General features: G+C 40.6%; 2 protein-coding genes across 2 annotated transcripts in view; one reads left to right on the forward strand and one right to left on the reverse strand.

The window, feature by feature from the left end:
* The first annotated feature begins 513 nt into the window (after positions 1–513).
* On the forward strand, positions 514–5,692 carry nol7 (nucleolar protein 7). The gene is made up of 8 exons (XM_085438006.1): positions 514–760; positions 1,398–1,458; positions 2,342–2,397; positions 2,490–2,515; positions 2,646–2,736; positions 3,500–3,621; positions 3,999–4,076; positions 5,218–5,692. Exons 1-8 carry the CDS (start codon positions 576–578, stop codon positions 5,289–5,291), a joined length of 693 nt encoding a protein of 230 aa, XP_085294132.1. The 5' UTR covers positions 514–575; the 3' UTR covers positions 5,292–5,692.
* An 899-nt stretch (positions 5,693–6,591) lies between these two features.
* ranbp9 (RAN binding protein 9) overlaps positions 6,592–17,402 on the reverse strand; it is a 30,617-nt gene continuing 19,806 nt past the window's right edge. Inside the window, exons 7-14 of the mRNA XM_085437942.1 lie at positions 16,849–16,961; positions 16,253–16,361; positions 15,558–15,712; positions 13,957–14,110; positions 12,270–12,391; positions 11,948–12,099; positions 11,009–11,120; positions 6,592–10,367 (exon numbers count right to left, since the gene is read on the reverse strand). Coding sequence (XP_085294068.1) covers positions 10,237–10,367; positions 11,009–11,120; positions 11,948–12,099; positions 12,270–12,391; positions 13,957–14,110; positions 15,558–15,712; positions 16,253–16,361; positions 16,849–16,961 — 1,048 coding nt within the window. The 3' untranslated portion in view covers positions 6,592–10,236. The remainder of the gene's footprint in view (positions 10,368–11,008; positions 11,121–11,947; positions 12,100–12,269; positions 12,392–13,956; positions 14,111–15,557; positions 15,713–16,252; positions 16,362–16,848; positions 16,962–17,402) is intronic.

Here is a 17,402-nt window from a genome sequence, read left to right on the forward strand (position 1 = left end):
AAATAAAATAAAATAAAATTCAGATTTAAATAGAAATTTCGACTTATTATCTGAAAATTTTAGTGACTGAAACTTCTGAATAAGTTGATTTCAAGATTCTTAAGTCGAAAATTTAAGTTAAAAAGTCACAATTTTGAGAGACTGGCCTTAAATTTAAAATAAATGAATAAAAATCTGTTGGAAAATACTACCTACAACAAACTTTACAGTTACAAACACCTAAATTGTTCAACGTTAACTGTAATATAGATGATATTCTATCTCAAAAGTTTGACTTACTCAGAAGTAACTAACTAGACATTTCGAGATATTGAAATGTTGGCATAATTGTATGGATGGTGAAATATATTCTGCAAAAACAACAAACAACTTATTAAATAAATATTAAATTAATACAAATATAAAATGGGAAAACTTTCTAGAATTAGATAATCCTATCATTCGCTCATTTAGATCTATCTAAAACGGTTTGTTTGTTGGGCTGCAGTCATTGGTTGGTCGATCAGTCGGGTTCATTCTTTTTGCGTCACGTTGTGTGCGGCGTGGCCTGATGACGTCTCACAACGCTGGACAACATGGCGAAGAAACAACGTGGGAAAGCCAGCTCGTCGTCAAAGACGGCGGGCATCGAAAAGCCCGCAGAGAGTTTCACCTTGTCGCTGGAGTCTAGCGACGATGAAGCTCCAGAGGAGGTGACCTTTGAAGACTCCAAAGCTGCGGCTCTGCGGAGCATGAAACAGGCGCTGGATACCGCTAGAAGGTAGCTAACCGCTAGCTAACCTGTGCTGGGACGGTTGGGCCAAACTCCATTCAAAAAACTTTGCATTCAGATGTCTCTATTCCAGTGAACACTACAGATACATTACGTAATTTTTACGTAGGCGTATATCAAATCGGCAGCACGAAATTTAACAAAATTCATGTTCACAACGTGTGTATTTTTTAGCTGTTGTGTACTCTCAGACGCACAGCTCTGTGTCATCAAATTGGTCTGGATCTTTGAATTGTTTGACGAAGTTTAGTTGGGCTAATGTCTAAAAGAGAAACTTTTCAAGCGTCAAAAAATAAACCCGATATGGACTGCACACTCAGAGGCCTTTTTATTAGCCACATTTGTAACAGTTCTGTCATAAACTTCACGTCTAGTCAGATTTAAGGGTGACCTCAGCAGGGCCACAAACGGATCAGTAAATTATCCTGAGGCGTTTGCCGGTTTTTGCAGTATTTTCATACATGAGGGACCAGAATATTAGCAGTCCCCCTGAGAATGGCTTACGCTTGATCGCCACCAGCAAAAATTCCCCATAAGTGTTATTACATTATCAGCAGAAGCTGTACAGTTGTGTGTTTGTGTCATTGTTATCCATAAACCTGATGAAATGCTCCTCTGTTTGCAGGGAAAAGCAGCTGCTAAAAGAGAAGAGGAGGAAGAGACAGGAGCTCTTCCAAGAACAGAAGGTCAGTGTGTGTCATTTTAAATGGTTTCAAATACTTTCAGAGGCCTGGACCCTGTCTAACCCTGAGTTTTAAGTTTTACAAATGCATTTACCTTCTTACCAGGGTGCATAACCATGGTAACTTCTCATGAAGTCATAACCTGCTCCTGAGAAAACATATGGACAAGTTCAAAACTACTGCCTGCTGAACAATGGATCGCCTAGAAAATGGTGTCACCAATCCTCAGAGCTCACTGCATTGACACTAATATGAGCTAAAGTATTTTTTTAAAGTCTAAAGATGAAATTTACATCACCCTAACACAAGCGGACTAACAGATTCAGAAAGTGCAGAACCTGTTTAACTCCCATTACAGTCTGACTATTGATTTTAGTTTAAGTGAAGCCAGATCAGGAGAGCCTGAGTATGCTGAAGTTGCTTCATAGTTCAGGATCCAGGCTCAACCCAATCACACATCAGTGCTTTCTTTTATTTTACTTCTATCTGAAAAGAGTTCAGAGGGTGTTCATTTCAGAAGGAGACACCGCTGTGCTGTTTGAGGTGTATTAAAGCAACATTAAGGAAATGATGGGGAGGAGAGTTTTATTTATTTTTCTTCATTATTGTTTTTAATCCCTCTGCCTGTGAGTCTTCTTCACTGCAGGGTGGTTAACTTTGCTTAGCTTTACAGTAAAGAGGCAGGAAGTAGCACGCCTGGTTTGATTGATTCTGGAGGAGGATGTCAGTGTTTTGTTCTAGTCCCATTCTTGACATTTTTCACTTTAGCTCAAAATGCAAAGTGACAAAAAACAGTTCTCTCTTTTTGCCTTTCAGTGTGACCTAATGCCGTAGAAAAACTAAAAGATGTGTGAACCTGCAGTTTCACAGACTGTTTTCTCCACAGAAAAGAAAACTCTTATCGGCTGACGTGTTGGAGGAAATCGACTCTGCTTCCTCAAAGTAAGTTTACCTGTCTAATTCTTGGATTTAACACATCGTCTCCATCAACTCACTCAGTGCTCACAACATTTGTTTGTTTTTCTTTTCTCCAGGAAGCAGAAACAGTCTGAAGATGAAGGTAAAGAAGCTTTCTTAATACATCTTTAACCATTTAGCTGATGCTGTGGAAGGACTGGGCACTGATTTGTAGAGCAGCAGATTGAACTTCAGATCTGTGACTTCAGCTAAATCAACCTGTCCTCACCCAGGTGAACAGGAGGAAAAGCCAGAAAAAGAGGGGGGAGATGGAAAGAAGAAGAAGAAAAAGAAAAGGAGTGGGAAATTGGCAAATGCCCGGAAGTATGTCAATGTTTTTAAACCATTTTATTTCAGAGTTTAAGAGAGACGCTTTACTTGGGTGGACTTGCCAGATTCTTTATTATTTAGTGTGGTCAGCAAATACCTTGTTGTTGTTACACATTACCAGGCACCAATAGAAACAAGAGAAAATGATGTATTTGAAGACAGGAAGTGTCTCAAACTAATATTTTTCAGTCTAATTTAATGAAGACTTTGCTCCAGCCTGTCCTCATGAGTTTCTCCTCCAGCGATGGTTCATGATGGTGGAGCTGGAGTTCATTAGCAGGAGAGACCCACTGATTGTTTTGGGAACATCTCTGCAGATAAAATATTGGTAGACAAACTTTGATTCACTGATGAAAGCCAGTTTGCAGCTCCTCACCCACCACGATTAGACAAAACCTGTTGTTACCAAGCACTTCACTGACTGCTGGACCCACTGATCAGAATCCACTCAGTGACATTTCAGAGAGGAAGTGAAGATGCTGAAAACCTCTCAATAAAATAATGATACAGAAATGTGATACTTTCATTGTTCTCACCTCATTGGGCACTTTAAATTTAGGATATTAGTTGGACTCTGTGTGCAGAGACTTGTTTTAATTCTCAGCCTTTTGGATCCAATGAAAGTGCATGCTGGTGCTACTGAAGAAGTCTCAAACTGATCCTGATATATGTGAGACGATCATTATTCACTAAAGTGAAGCTGATCAAACACGCATTCTTCTTTCCGTCCTTTTATTGTACTCGTGTTGTTTGTCAGTCTGAAGGGGAAGTACACAGTGACGACGGTGAAGGAGCGAACGCTGGCGTCCTTCCAACAGCAGGTGGCCGAGGAGTTCATCCGGTCCAGACTGTACGGACCAGGAACCTGCAGGACCACAAGTAAGCTGGTGGCGCCGCCATACTTAATTTTTTGTCAGGTTTTCTACTCCATGATACAGGGAGATGCATTTCTGCAGAGATTTTATCACCTTGTTTGTTGTTCTTTGGTCTTAATACTGAGTGAACACAGCTTCTGTGTTGCTGATGTAAAATGAAGCAAACACCTGCAAGCTACACTCTGTGGCAGTAGTCTGTAAAGACGAGGATCTGTCTCAATTTGAGCTTTGCTACAATGACGTCCCGTCTCACTGAGAGGCGCTCGCTCTCCCGGGCGTCCTGCTGCAGAGACCGCGACGACATTCACAGCTTTCAGTCTTCAGACTTTCAGACCGGCGTTCTGCTCAGTGTTTTTAATCTTAATGTCCTTCTGCTTTCAGATAATGAGATGCTGTCCCTCCAGAACAAGAAGGGGTGGAATAAAAGTGCGGCAGTGCAGTTTGTCAAGAAAGACTGGGGTACGTTCAGAACAAGCCTGAGATTGATGACCAGAGGAAGTTTACTTCAGCTTTTACAGTCCAGTTGGTGCAATGTGTCATCCAAAGATAAGAAGCTTAAAAAGGAAAAAAAAGACTTTATTTTTTCTTAACTGATTACTTTCTGCACAGTTTGTTATAAAAGAGATGGTGGGGCCTGAATACAAATCCCAGAAAAGTCTGAAGCTCTAAAGATGGTGGAAATATGAGCCAGTGATGTTGATGCTGGACATGTACAGGTGAGGTTTACGGTGGCCTCAGCTGTGTGGTGGAGGCGGGCAGGTTTACTTATCGTAGTAAAGGTGGATGGTTTTTTTGCTTTCTACTATGAAACTGCGTGTAGATAGAAGTATAATTTCTAGAGAATAAATGACCAGGGAATTAGGTGTTGCAGAGATGGCCGCAAAGTGGTAATACTTTAATTTAGATCTGTGGTCACCCCAATTACAGCCAAGTACACAGTGATTTCAGCTTTATCTGTAAAATGGGGTCAAAGGCATGAAAAGTTTGAGGTCACAGTTACAGATGGGTTCATCGAGAAGTTACGGTAAAACCTGTTTGTTATAGAAGTCTTTGTGTGAGACGAGTAAAGATATGGTCGAGTCTCTGCAGGCTTTGCACACCTGGATTGTGCACACCTGCACATTGTTTAACTGTCATTGGTTTGATCTCTTTAAATCTTTTACAGAATTTTGCGGTTATTGCCACACAGGTCAGATTTATGCCATGATATTTATTAATGTTGTTGTCACCACTCACCAGGTTTTCTGCCCCTGAGGCTTTTCAGGAGAGATTTTACCACCATGTTTTTTGTTCTTTGGTCTTAATACTTTGTGTTATTGATTTAAAATAAACACCTGCAAGCTACACTCTGTGGCAGTAGTCTGTAAAGACGATGATCTGTCTCAATTTGAGCTTTGCTACAATGATGTCCCGTCTCACTGAGAGGCGCTCGCTCTCCCGGGCGTCCTGTTGCAGAGACCGCGACGACACTCGCAATTTTCAGTCTTCAGACTGGCATATTTACTCTCGATGTCCTTTCTAAAGGGTGTTTGAGTTGGAAAGCTGTGGGGACATAAGTCACATTTTAAAAAAAAAACAACTTATTGGTCTGATCTTTCAGCCTCTAAGGAGAAAGCCAAAGCAGAGAAGCTGAAGAAGAGGTGGCTCCACAAACAGCAGCTTCCCTCCTGTTGATGGGACGTAAGCAAGCAGCCTGTGAGCACACTTCTCCCCACGGCTGTTTATAAGGACTCAAAACAGTCAGCATCACTGAGGAGGGGGTGGCAGCACTGTTGAAGCTTCAGGATGGGACAGTATACAGACTCTGAACTTGTCACAGAGACTCAAAAGACTGAGATCCTACCAAACTAAAGTCCTTCAACAGGTTCTTCATCACGGCTTTACCAAGAAGCAAAGGTTTTATTACTGCGTCTCCAAGTTTGTAAGGCTTTAATGTGAAGTTCTTGTGTTTCGTGTTTTTCTGCAGTCGCTTGTGTTAAAGGTGTTTTCATACCTGAAAGGCCAAAAATCAGATGTTTGCTCTTTTTTTTCTGTAAAAATTCTGTATGAATAAATGCTGATTGTTTTCTATTTCATATTTTTGAGATAAAAACCCTGATGCTTTCATCAGGTGTTCGTTTGCATTCAAAAACAAAAATGCAAAAGATGACGTGGTTGAGTATCAGCACAGCATCTTTGGTAATTAAACTTACTTCAGACATAAGAGAAAAATAGCACTCAAATAATCCTGAGTTGAAATATGAAATGACAATATTTAGAAGACAAAAATAAAAGTTGAACTATAGGGCCAATCTATGGACATTTTACTGTGAATATACATATTTATGGGTAGTTTATCATGAAATATGTACATACACAGCTTTTGTTATTTTTTACTATTTTCAGTCCAAAGCACTGAATCCTTCTCAGATACAAAGGCTTGAAAAGTTGGGATCTGTCATTAAAGCTCTCGTAGTATCACATCCTGTCAGAGCACTTTGCTCTCAGACTGCAGGCTGACTTGTGGTTTTTAAAGGTAGAATGAGATGAAGTATCTTGTTCCTGTAGAACCAGCTCCCAGTTTAGGAGAGCAAAGCCCTATTTTAAGATTAGCCTTCAAAGTGTCAGGCAACCCTGCACCTTCCATGCTGCTGGGGGACTTTTCATGATGCACTGAGCAGTCTCCACTCACCTGTATTCACTCCCCATGAGTTTATATGCCTTTATTTTCTCTCCCTCTTAAATATTTTTTTTTCCTCTCTATGCCTTCAATTTCTCCCTCACCAGTGGGCTGGTAGATAGCTGGCCCTCCCCAAGTCTGATCAAAGGTGGTTCTTCCTTCCCACAGTCGTCAGTTCTACTATGGTATAGGCTGGTCATTGGGTTTCAGTTATTGTAAAAGTGCAAGAAACCCCAGAGTTAAAGAAGAATCTTTGAACACGTCATTTTGATTTAAACTTCTGCTTCAGGTGTCATGCAGCATCCACACACGTGCTATCATCATTTGTCATTTTTAATATAAATCTTTTCACCCTCACACAAATTGCACATTTTTTTTCTCCAAATGGACACACAGTCAGCAGTGGACAACTTACTGGTTGACATCTTCCTTATACACCGTGAACTGGCTAAAAGAAGGAGAAACAAAAAGAATAAAATAAGAGACATCTAACTTGATCTTACCACCACTTTACTATGGCATGCATAGGTTTCAGACCTTACTCAGAAAGAGACAACAGACACTTTGTCTAAGAAGTTTTCTAAACGATGCCGTGACTGCTTGCGATCCAAAGAAACAAACAAACAAAAAAAAAGAAAACAAAGAAAAACAAACCAAAGTACAGAAAGCTTGGTTCCACCGTGAGGAAAAATACCAACTCTGGATTCCTGGGTGGATGTGAGGGCCAGGGGCTAGAGGAAAAGATGGATGTTGTGTCAAGCGAAAGCCTCGGCCTTCCTGTTTCTCTGCGAGTGGCGAGCATGAACACAGGCCTAAAAAACACAGCTGCGATACATTTTGGTTTAACGTGGAAGCCACAGTGCAGGTGACAATTCTGGATTTTTTTCTTCTTAAAGTCTTTTTTCTTTTTACATCTTTACAGACTAAGAGGCCAAAAACAAACAAAAAAAACCCTATTCTGTTAATAAAACAAACCCGCAAGGTCACGAAAGCTCTCCTCTGAGGGGTGATGGGTAAAAATGAACACCTGTATGCATTTTCAGGAAGTTCAGAAATAAAAACTGGATAGATTTACTCCCTGGTAGCATTTTGCTGAGTACAAAAAAAAAAAAAAAGCTCTGGGGGCAATTTGGTGGTAATCATTAGGAAAAATAAAAGAATTTAGATTTCTGCTATCCAAGTTAAAAGTATTTACTGTTTCTATGGTTTAAGCTGAACTAACAGCCTCTCCATTAATACAAAGAGAGGGGTGAGGTTTTGGCACCCACTGATGACGGTACTGGTTTGATTAAAGACAGTTGGAGCCAAGTTAACACAGGATGAGGACTGGAGATGGTCATGAATAAGGTCATCTTCAGGTAAAGATACAGATTAATGCATATATATAAATATATATAAGTTCTGAGGCTCTGCCATAAAAAACAAAAACCATCACCGATTTAAATGTAGCTGATCCAAGGTCATTATGTTGTGCACCTGTGGATCATTTGCAGGGTTACCTGAAACACAGATCAGTTGGAAGTCCTGTTCTGACATTTCTGATACATGTAAGAAGTTGCAGGGCATCAAATCTGACTAATTTACTCTACGACCAGCTGCTGAATGATGGCACACATGCCACACAATTTCACTTCAATTATACAAATGTTCTGCCTCAGGCATTACAGTCTCACTCCGAGGGATCAATTTACATTGTTCATCCATTCAGTGTGATCACGAACACGCTGGTGACGTGCACGGCTTTGTGCGTGGACCCTGTGGACTCCTGCACTGAAAACTGCCGTTTGTTCTCACGAGCTGTAACCTGAGAGACTTGGCTCTCATTATCAGTGGTCTTCAGCATAAAAGTGGGGTCAGAATGATGGAACCGGACGTTTGGGATCTGGGATCAACAATGCAGAGCACAACAGAGTGATGTAACAGAAGCGGCAACACTGAACGCAGTCGAAAGGTGCACGGGAAGAAGTCCCTGAAGTAGAGGTCAGCCACATTTAAATCGAAGGATTTTCTTCTTCTTTTTTTTTTTTTTTTTTTAAGGGCGGGGTCTTGACTTTATGACGTACTCAAGGAAAAAAAACAAAAACACAGTTTTTTGTTCTGTTTTTTTGTCTTGTTCTTTTAGGAGACAGGAAATTTAAGTTTGACTTTAAATGGCTTAAATGGCTGAGCTACCTCAGAGGCCGATTTCACACCAGCTCAGTTTTTCTCATCTGATTTAAATGACCAAAAGTCGAGTCAGCATTCAATAGAGGCACAGGGGCCAATCAGCTGCTTCTAAACCAAGAATGATGAACAAGAGGGCATTTTGGCTCCTGAGTTTGTTGGGGGTTAAAGATTAGCATAGAGAGATACAAAAATAAATATTAACAATGTTTGGGACAAATCTTTTGTGTGGCTGAGGGTTTACCAAGGAGGGAGGGAGGGTAACAGATAAAATGCAGTCAGAGGTCAAAGCAGGGCTCCTACACAGCGCAGTCATCATAGAAAATCCAGCAGAAGTGTCTGAAGACGCTCTCAGCTCGGCTGTAGTGACTTCATGGACAACATGTAAAATCTGCAGCCAAGTTCTTAGAACTAAAAACCTGTTTTTTTCCAGAATTTTCCAGGCCTGGAATTTGTGTCAACTTTCACCTGTGTAGGAACCCTGGATTCAACCAAAGAGGAAAATATTACAAACTGGGAACAACCAGAACACTTCAGGGGTCACTGGTGTCAGTACAAAGCATTAAAGGACTGTTTTGTTTTTTTTCTGTGATTTCTATAACTAAATATGTCGCTCTATTGATATAATTTTATTTTGTTAAATTCATATTTAAACGTTAACATGTACACACGCTCGTCACTGGTAATCGGTAGAATCGGGACCTTTATTATAATAAGTTGGAGGAACTTGCTCTCGCTGGCGCTCAACAAATATACTGTGAATGCAAGTAACAATAATTAATATATTGATAATTAGAATAATAATAAGAATAATCATCGTCATCTGCACCATGCCTTGTAAACCTGGAAAAACTAAACAAAACAAGAGCCAGGTAACCCCCCCCCCCACGTCTGCCCACTTCGCCGAAGAAAAACAAAAACTAAACAAAAGATTAAAAATAGGGAACGCTGAGTCGAGACTGTAGATTCTCTCTCGCTTCTCTGAAGTCCCGAGTCCACGTACGTCACACATATCTTCGCCGATGTCCTGAAGTCAGTGGAAGGTAGCAGGAGGGAGGCGGTGCAGAGAGGGTGAAGATTTACGGAGGGGGGGGGTAGGCCATAAGGTTCGCATTGGCCGGAGTTTGAGCAAGCCTCGGTGAGGTGGACTTTTCAATCCCAGCATCAGCATCAGCTTGCCTCCGTGTTTATTTGTGTGTGTTTTCTGTGTGTGTTTGCCTGGTAAGCCCCAGGTTTACAGGGACCACGTTAATGGTGGGTCAACCATGGCGGCCACTCGTCTGTTTTCTTATTGTTGCCCCCCCGCCACCCCTCCCCTCCCCATTTATGTTTGACCAGAGATATTTTTTAGCAGTCTGTCCACCCCCGGTTTGATTCCTCCCCCAGGAATGCGGGGACTGTGGCGCGTCCACATGAGTTCAGCCCCCCCCCGATTATTTTTTAAAGTCAGCTACTGTCAGTTAGATGGAGGCAGACGCATGGGGAGCCAACCGAAGGTGGAGGTGTAATTTCATATTTATGATGGAAAAGGAGGTGGTGTCACTCTAAGGATCTGCCCAGAAATGTCTTCTGACCCTCAGCGGCGTTCAGCAAAAGCAGAACCAGAAGCGAGTGAGATGGTTGACGTTCTATGACGGCGTGCAGAGGAATGCCTCCTCGGCTAATAGGACTACACTGACTGAGGAGTTGGAAAGAAGGATTTCTGGACAGGCCCTTGGAGAGTATGTGTGTGTGTGTGTGTGTGTGTGTGTGTGTGTGTGTGTGTGTGTGTGTGTGTGTGTCTGCGTGCGCACGGGGCTAGTGTAGGTAATCGTCCACAGAGGCGAAGGCGCAGGAGCCGCTGCCAGTTCGTGCCATCATGGCGAGGCATTGGGCGGCCTGACCCACGGCCTGGGCCAGGGGAGGCTGCTTGGGCAGGTTGTGAGTCTCTGGAAAGAAAAAGGAAAAAAAGAAAATTGTGACTGCAGGTAATATCAGGAATTGGTAGGTGCAGTGCTTGTTGGACAGTCATACAGCATCTGGAAGTCATTTTAATTGAACGGCTTTATTTTCAGATTATTGAACTGAAAAACTTCAGAATCTGCAGGAAAATTGTGTTTAACAATGTCTGTAAAGAATTTCTGAGCTTAAAAACATCACATTACATGATAATCAGAATCAACATATCAACATGCAAAGGACAATTTGATATATGGTTAAAAAAAAAATCACTGGTGTTTTGGAAGCAAGTCACATTTTCCAGCTCACTCAGAATGAGAATACCTGCTCAGTTCTGCCTTCGGCTGGATAGCAGGTGCACTGACACCTTTATCTTTAAGGTTAGTTCACCTGGATTTAAACACATGTCCTGGTAATATGCAGTCCCTAAGATATGCTGCCTGTCTGTCTTAAGATTTCTGCAGCAAACCACATGCAAAAGTTTTTTAGCATTTATCACAATCTGAGTTTTTTTGCTTCTTTTTGAGATTTGGGTTACCCACAGTCCCCATCAATCTCTTTTATCCTCCTACATCCAAAATGCTAACTGAAAACTGTAGACTGGATCATGCACTGCTCATGGCTGACCCACCTAATATTGCACTGTTGAGAGTGGAGCAGACCGGCTCTCTCTGAATGGCGTCCAGCTGGTATCCGACTGGGCTGTTCCACGGGTCCGAGTAGGCCAGCAGGCTGAATGCGTCCTGCAGCAGAAGACGGGAGAGCAGAAAGTGATCACACCACAGCCCATCACTTCATTTCACCTGCTTTGTTACAACATGCTGTAGCTGAACATTCTTTGTGTTAGCATTTCAGCTCAAACAGAATTTTCCCACAGTTTGACCTGTTCCTTTAAGACAACTGAACTGACTGTACATTTTAAAACAAATATATTACATCATGACTGACTGCAGAGGTCACAAAATCTGTTTTTGAGCTATACTTTCTTCCCTTAAAAAAATGAAATAAAATAATGTTAATACTGAACATTTGAGGTCATTAGTATAGACATCCTTTTGGAGAGATTGAAAATGAGCCCCGTTATCTCGGATTTTAAATGACAAAACCTCAATCCCATCTATGACATTTGCTTTTTAATCCTTCCACTGAGGCAGTTTTCTGGCAACTATTGTTGCTGTCACAATTTGTTTAACTGGAACGAGATGTCACTGAAAAACAGACTGAATGCTCATATGCTAGGATCATCAATGTAGGTACCTGCCAAAGTCGAACACCTTCACCATCAATTTGCTCTAAATGAGACCAGAATTTTAGAACATGAGCACCCCTTTACACTGCCTTTGATTTGAACCTGGCTCATTTTGGCATTTTACTGGGAGCTAGTACAAACAGATAATATCTGAAGCTTTTATAAATATACAGTACAAAGGCAGGCATATTTTTATGTGAAGAAAATGGCTTAAATGATTGAAGTCAACTGTAAATGCCTGAAATACAAACACAAAAGGTGAACAGACCCCACAAAAACAAACAATATAAACCAAGTAAATAACAGAGATTCCTGTGTTACCTTGAGCATCTTTTTGTTAGCAGAGTTCTTGCCGCACTCACGGCGGAGGTGTTCACTCATGCTCTGGAGCTCCCTGCCAAAATGGATCATTCTCTCGATGGCTGCCTGGCTTCCGCCGCACAGCTGCCTCTTAGACTGTGCCGACTCCACCTCTGTAGAGTCAATTTAAAATGAAAAGAAAAGTGTTTTTAAGGCTGCGTGACACGCACAATGTGTGCATGACATCTTGAAGAAGAAAAAGGCTGCTAGAAAGAAGCTGCTAGATAACGCAACATCCAAAGTCTCAGATCAAGTTTCTTATGTCTCCACACGCTCTGCTCACCCATGTCTGCGTCACAGTCGTCAGGCTCCGTGGTGTGTTTGGAGGTGCCGTTGAGAAAACCATTGGAAGACGATTCTGTCACTCCGTTGGTGAAGTGATCGACCTCCATATCCACATCATTACTGAGAGAAGACACAAGAAACTGTCAGCAGCTTCTACAGGTGGATACTGTTTGGATTTGTAGAAGCTACTTTTGGCTGGAATCCAACCAGCAACCTTTTGCTTGCCAAGTGAATGCATTAACACACCACTGGAGGCACTAATATTATACTGCTCTGATTTAAAATCACTGCCAGCACAGCTTCTATTTAAAATTGATTATTTATCGATATTTTTATGGCTTCCTGAGTGATTTCTGTCTACGCAAGTTTTCAGCATTAATGCAACCATTACAGGACGGACACGATTTCCATCTTTAGTTCTAACAAGGCTCATAAACATCAGAACAACACAATTAATACTAACAGCTCTACATTAAACATCTATAGGATTCACCATAGCTCATTTTTACTTTTTTAAAGTAACTCCTATCCCTAGGGACCAACATCCTCATCACATAAAACGTCTCAGACCTAGACCTATCTAAGTTGTTGGGTTTATTCCCAAGTTCAAAAACTGTGGAAGTGAATTTCGTGCCGCCATTAGTCTACACTGCCCTGTCCTCTGCATTAGATTAGTTCGACAAGGAGGTAACAAACAACTCCTGTCTGTTGAGTGGAGCGTAGAATATTAAAAATAACCAATAACCATAACCAAAAATGACAAATAGTAACCAGCATCAATAAAAATAACTGTCTGAAGTGTAAAGGCACATGTTTCTGATAGATTGTTGAATCTGGTAAATTACCCAATCACATCACAGAAAGTTCAAGGGAAGAAATTTCTCCTCAATGAAAGCTGGAAACCAAATTACTAAGACAATTACTTACCAAATTACTTATTCATTATATTCATTTTAATGTCTAGTTTGAACCATCTATGAACATTATGTGGGCAGATAATGTTTAACAACAATGGTTAAATAAATACTGAATAAATATTTTAGTACATCTAAATATTTTGAAGCCCTTGTAAAATTTGATTTTTATAGTTCTTGTCTTAAATATTTTGTGAGCAAGCAGGCGGAGGAGTGAATGTGAAAACTGTAGTTTGTTTAGTTTCACATGCAGTTTAGTTTCATATTACTAGGCGTCAGGTTAGCCTTAGTAAAAGGTTGTGGTTTGGATGCCATGACACGTGGCTCACAGGACCAACAGACGCTTTACGTATACCTCTGAGACGCCGGCAGCTTTGACCTAACAGCAGTACTTGAACCCCTGAGAACGAGGACAGACTCACTAATGACAATAACATTTGGAAATTAACAAATACATAATTATATTGCATACTGATGTAATGTGTCCCACTACATGGTTTAATAATGAATTCATAATTGTTCAACTGTGAATAAGAAAATGGATAAATGATTGTTATAAAGTGATGCTGGCTTATTTTGATTAAAAGTCTAAATTTACTGTTAACTAGTTTAGATGAAAATAATTTGGGGGGGATGGAGGAAAAGTTAAGGTCACATGATGAAATTTACATCTTTTAAAGTCAAATTGTAAAGATATGCTAGTTAAAAAAAACTCAAAACCAAATAAACTCCTCCAGCTTTTACTGCTGTGTGAGTGCTTTGTTTCCATACCTGGTTATCGGCTGTTGGCTGCGACTCCCATTGAGGCTGATGTCGGATGCTGGGAGAGTGGAGCCAGAGCCCGGGGGGCAGGGCTTATGACTGTGAGGGGAGGAGCTGTGGCTCTTATTAGACGTCACACCATTACAGCAGTTGCTGTCAAACCCTGCAAATAAGTTTGACATATTTGAAATGATTTCAAATGTTCTTAAAGTGACAGACAAAACTCCAATTACTAAACACAATAGAAGTAACGCATCCATTCTGATGTGCTCGCTCACAGCTGATTTCCAACCACTACCCATAGTTTGGTTTTTACATGCATAACAAATGACAGTAATTCACTTTTATGAAAATACATTACATATACAAAACTACAATAACTGTATTTAAAACATACAGAAGAATGACAAAACAAAGCAACAAATAAGATGTTTTGTTGAATAATAACGAAACAAACAATGACTGAAAAATCCTAATGCTCTGATCTGAAAATTTAGATCTACTCTGTGTGTGTGTGTGTGTGTGTGTGTGTGTGTGTGTGTGTGTGTGTGTGTGTGTGTGTGTGTGCGTGCGTGCGTGCGTGCATACATTTAAATCATTCATCACTCCTTCCTTATCTTATCTATGGATAAGTTGCGCTAAACTGTTTATAGCATTTATAGAATTGACACTCACATTAAACTACAGTTTTTTTAATTGTGAAACATCTTCTCCACAATAGCAAAAGTTTACATGATCTTGTATCACTCTCTCTAACAAGTCACAATATAAAGTGACAGGACAAAGCTGTAAAAAACAAAAACAGAAAGCCAATAGTCTAATTTTATATAGTATTTCCCCCCTTATCTTGTCATTAAAGAGCTCCACAGCACTAACTAACTTAATAGTCATTTGTTCAGTTTTTTATTGTGTGCTTTGCACAAATGCTGCCGGCAAATGTGAGCAGAATGTGTTGAGTTGGAGTCAATAAATTATAAATATTTAACATTTATTACTGCAACTAAAAAAAGAAGAAAAAGGGAGAGAGGGAGAAAAAGGCTTCACTGGCAGTTTATTGGCTTCACCATTACAAAGAAGAGAAATGCATTCACAGCCTGTTACCCATCCCATTTTATTTCATTGAAAAATCAATGAGGTATTTATGCTGCTTCAGATGCTTAAAGGGCATAAGAAACAATCACACCACGGCAATGTGTAGTTAACGCTCCTGAAGAGACAAGTCAGTTGCCACACATGCTAATGAGATACAGCTGAAAGTGATCAGCTGGTCTCCAGGTACGGCAGAGCAACTCACAACTGGTTCAGGAGATCCACTCTTTTCTATTAAATAGTAATATAAACACTGTTTTGTATTTTTGTTGCACCTTGCTTTTAGAGGAACATCTGTGTCATTCAAGATGAAAAAAATGTGGTGGGCTTTAGTTTGTGCTGCAGACACAGATTCAAACATGGGTGTAGAGATGGTGTCTGTAAGCTGATGTATATTTGTGCTCAGGTCAGGGAAAGAAAGAAATATTTTTTTCCCCTTTTATTTGCCTCTGGCCTCTTTTCCCCCCAAAGATAAGTGAAGTTTTCACACTGTGGATGATGTGAATAATGTTGGACTGTACCTGTGAGGTAGGGCTGGGAGCTGCTGGCTTTGTGGCTGGGGCTGCTGAAGGGCCGGGGTGACCCGGGGTAACTGTCCTGAGACTTTGGGCTGCGACCTCCCAGACATCTCACCTCGCTGTCTGTCCCGTTCACCATCTCTATGAACTGTCTCACCCTGGGGAAAGATGGAAAGAGGTGAGGAAAGATTAAAAGGGGGGAAAACAGAAGGGTTAGGAAGGATGGTATGAAAATAAAGAGGTGGAATAAGGTGAAAAAGCACACAGAGCAACAACAGATGGAAATAGAGGAAATAAAGAAAGGGATGTAAAGACAGGAGGACAAATTTTAAAAAAAGTACTTAACTTGGTATTTAAGTATAGAGCTACATATGTGAAAGAGAGTAGTCGTTCAGCTTAGAGAATTAAAAAAAGGGCAGAATGTTTGATTCCATCCAAGTTGGGCAGTGAGCGAAGCCATTTTCAAAGCAATGCAGGAAATCTTATCGTATCTTAAGGGATATCTTATCCCCTTTCCTTTAAATATAATTATTGAATAACTCACTGTCTATAGTGAGGCTGTGTGAGGGTGCGTGACAGATAAAAGGGTTTAGATTATGGCTTTGTTAACTTTTCCAATAATGTTATCCATCTAAATAAAACAAATAGAACAAGTGTAACATGTAAAACATACATTTTATATACAACCATGTTCTTACTTGAGCATGAAGAGAAGGTCTGGGTTCCTCTCCAAGAGGTTGGGGTACAGCTGCTGGGTGGTCTCAATGGCTTCACCCATTCTACCCGACAACACCAGCTTCTGGATCTCTACAAACCAACAGTGAAATCACACATGAAGGTTTTGAATGCTACCGTTAACAACCTCCACCTCCAGTAAGAAGGGAGGGTCATCCCAACATCTTTTTTATGATGGGCTCCATTAGCTTTACTCTGCCTGTAGTTGCACTCAGATACATTGTTGCATCTTTGAAAAAAACAAAACAAAAAAGAAAAGCCCTATAACGACCCAATGTTACTGTGTCACTTCTCCCTTATGGTTTCTGATGATCAGGCTCCTGTTCAAGTACAGTTTGTATGGGGAAAATGTATATATCATATACACTGATGTTTAAATTCAAGAACTGTATACTGTAGAGTATTAGAAATCAACATATGCTGGCTGACTGCGTCTCGCAGAGAGAAACCATACCAACCACTTTGTTTCCTTTATGATTTTTAAATCTACAAAAACAGCACAGTGTCAACTTTAAAAATGGGGAGTAAGAAATAGATATAGAAATATAGGAGCACTCACTCTGCCGGTTTTTGATGGAGGCCAGCTCCTCATGCACGGCCTGATCGGTGGATTTGGCGAAGGCTTCAGCTGTGGCGCAATAGCTGTGGTGCACCAGGTAAGAAGCCACCATCCTGATGAGACAACAAAAACCAAAATACACTGATCAGACAAAGCAGAAGCAGATTTTCTACAATAGCACTGCTTTTATTGTTTTTATTGCTTTCATTATTTGTTAATGTTGCCTCAGCAGAAGTAACATTAATTGAACTTTTCTGTCAGGACAGAAAAAAAAAAACTGGTTCGACTGAGTTGATTTTGAACAGGGATGTACCACAACAAGTGAGATAAAGCAGGTTTTATTTTTGGCCTGATTACACCCAAATTTCTACAGCACCACTACACACAAATTTCTCTTGAACTGCTTGTATTTCAGAACTTGGACCACAGCAATAGCATAACAGAGTCTGCTGACAGTCTCAAGCTGAAACAGCTACTATATACAAAACTAAAGTTGAGTTTGTTTTGTCGTTTTCACTGTCAAGACACAACTTCAACTCTACGCTGGTCTCATT

This window comes from Copadichromis virginalis, linkage group LG18 (assembly GCF_057382275.1).
Source record: "Copadichromis virginalis isolate Kocher_CV1m ecotype Utaka linkage group LG18, C_Virginalis_male_GT1.1, whole genome shotgun sequence".
In the NCBI taxonomy this organism is placed as follows: domain Eukaryota; kingdom Metazoa; phylum Chordata; class Actinopteri; order Cichliformes; family Cichlidae; genus Copadichromis; species Copadichromis virginalis.

What these genes read in the sequence shown, in the direction of transcription:
- nol7 (XM_085438006.1), top strand. Translation starts at nt 576, where the DNA reads ATGGCGAAGAAACAACGTGGGAAAGCCAGCTCGTCGTCAAAGACGGCG. An exon ending in AAATTGGCAAATGCCCGGAA is followed by an intron (nt 2,737 to 3,499) that starts GTATGTCAATGT and finishes GTTGTTTGTCAG; the next exon opens with TCTGAAGGGGAAGTACACAG. An exon ending in GTTTGTCAAGAAAGACTGGG is followed by an intron (nt 4,077 to 5,217) that starts GTACGTTCAGAA and finishes CTGATCTTTCAG; the next exon opens with CCTCTAAGGAGAAAGCCAAA.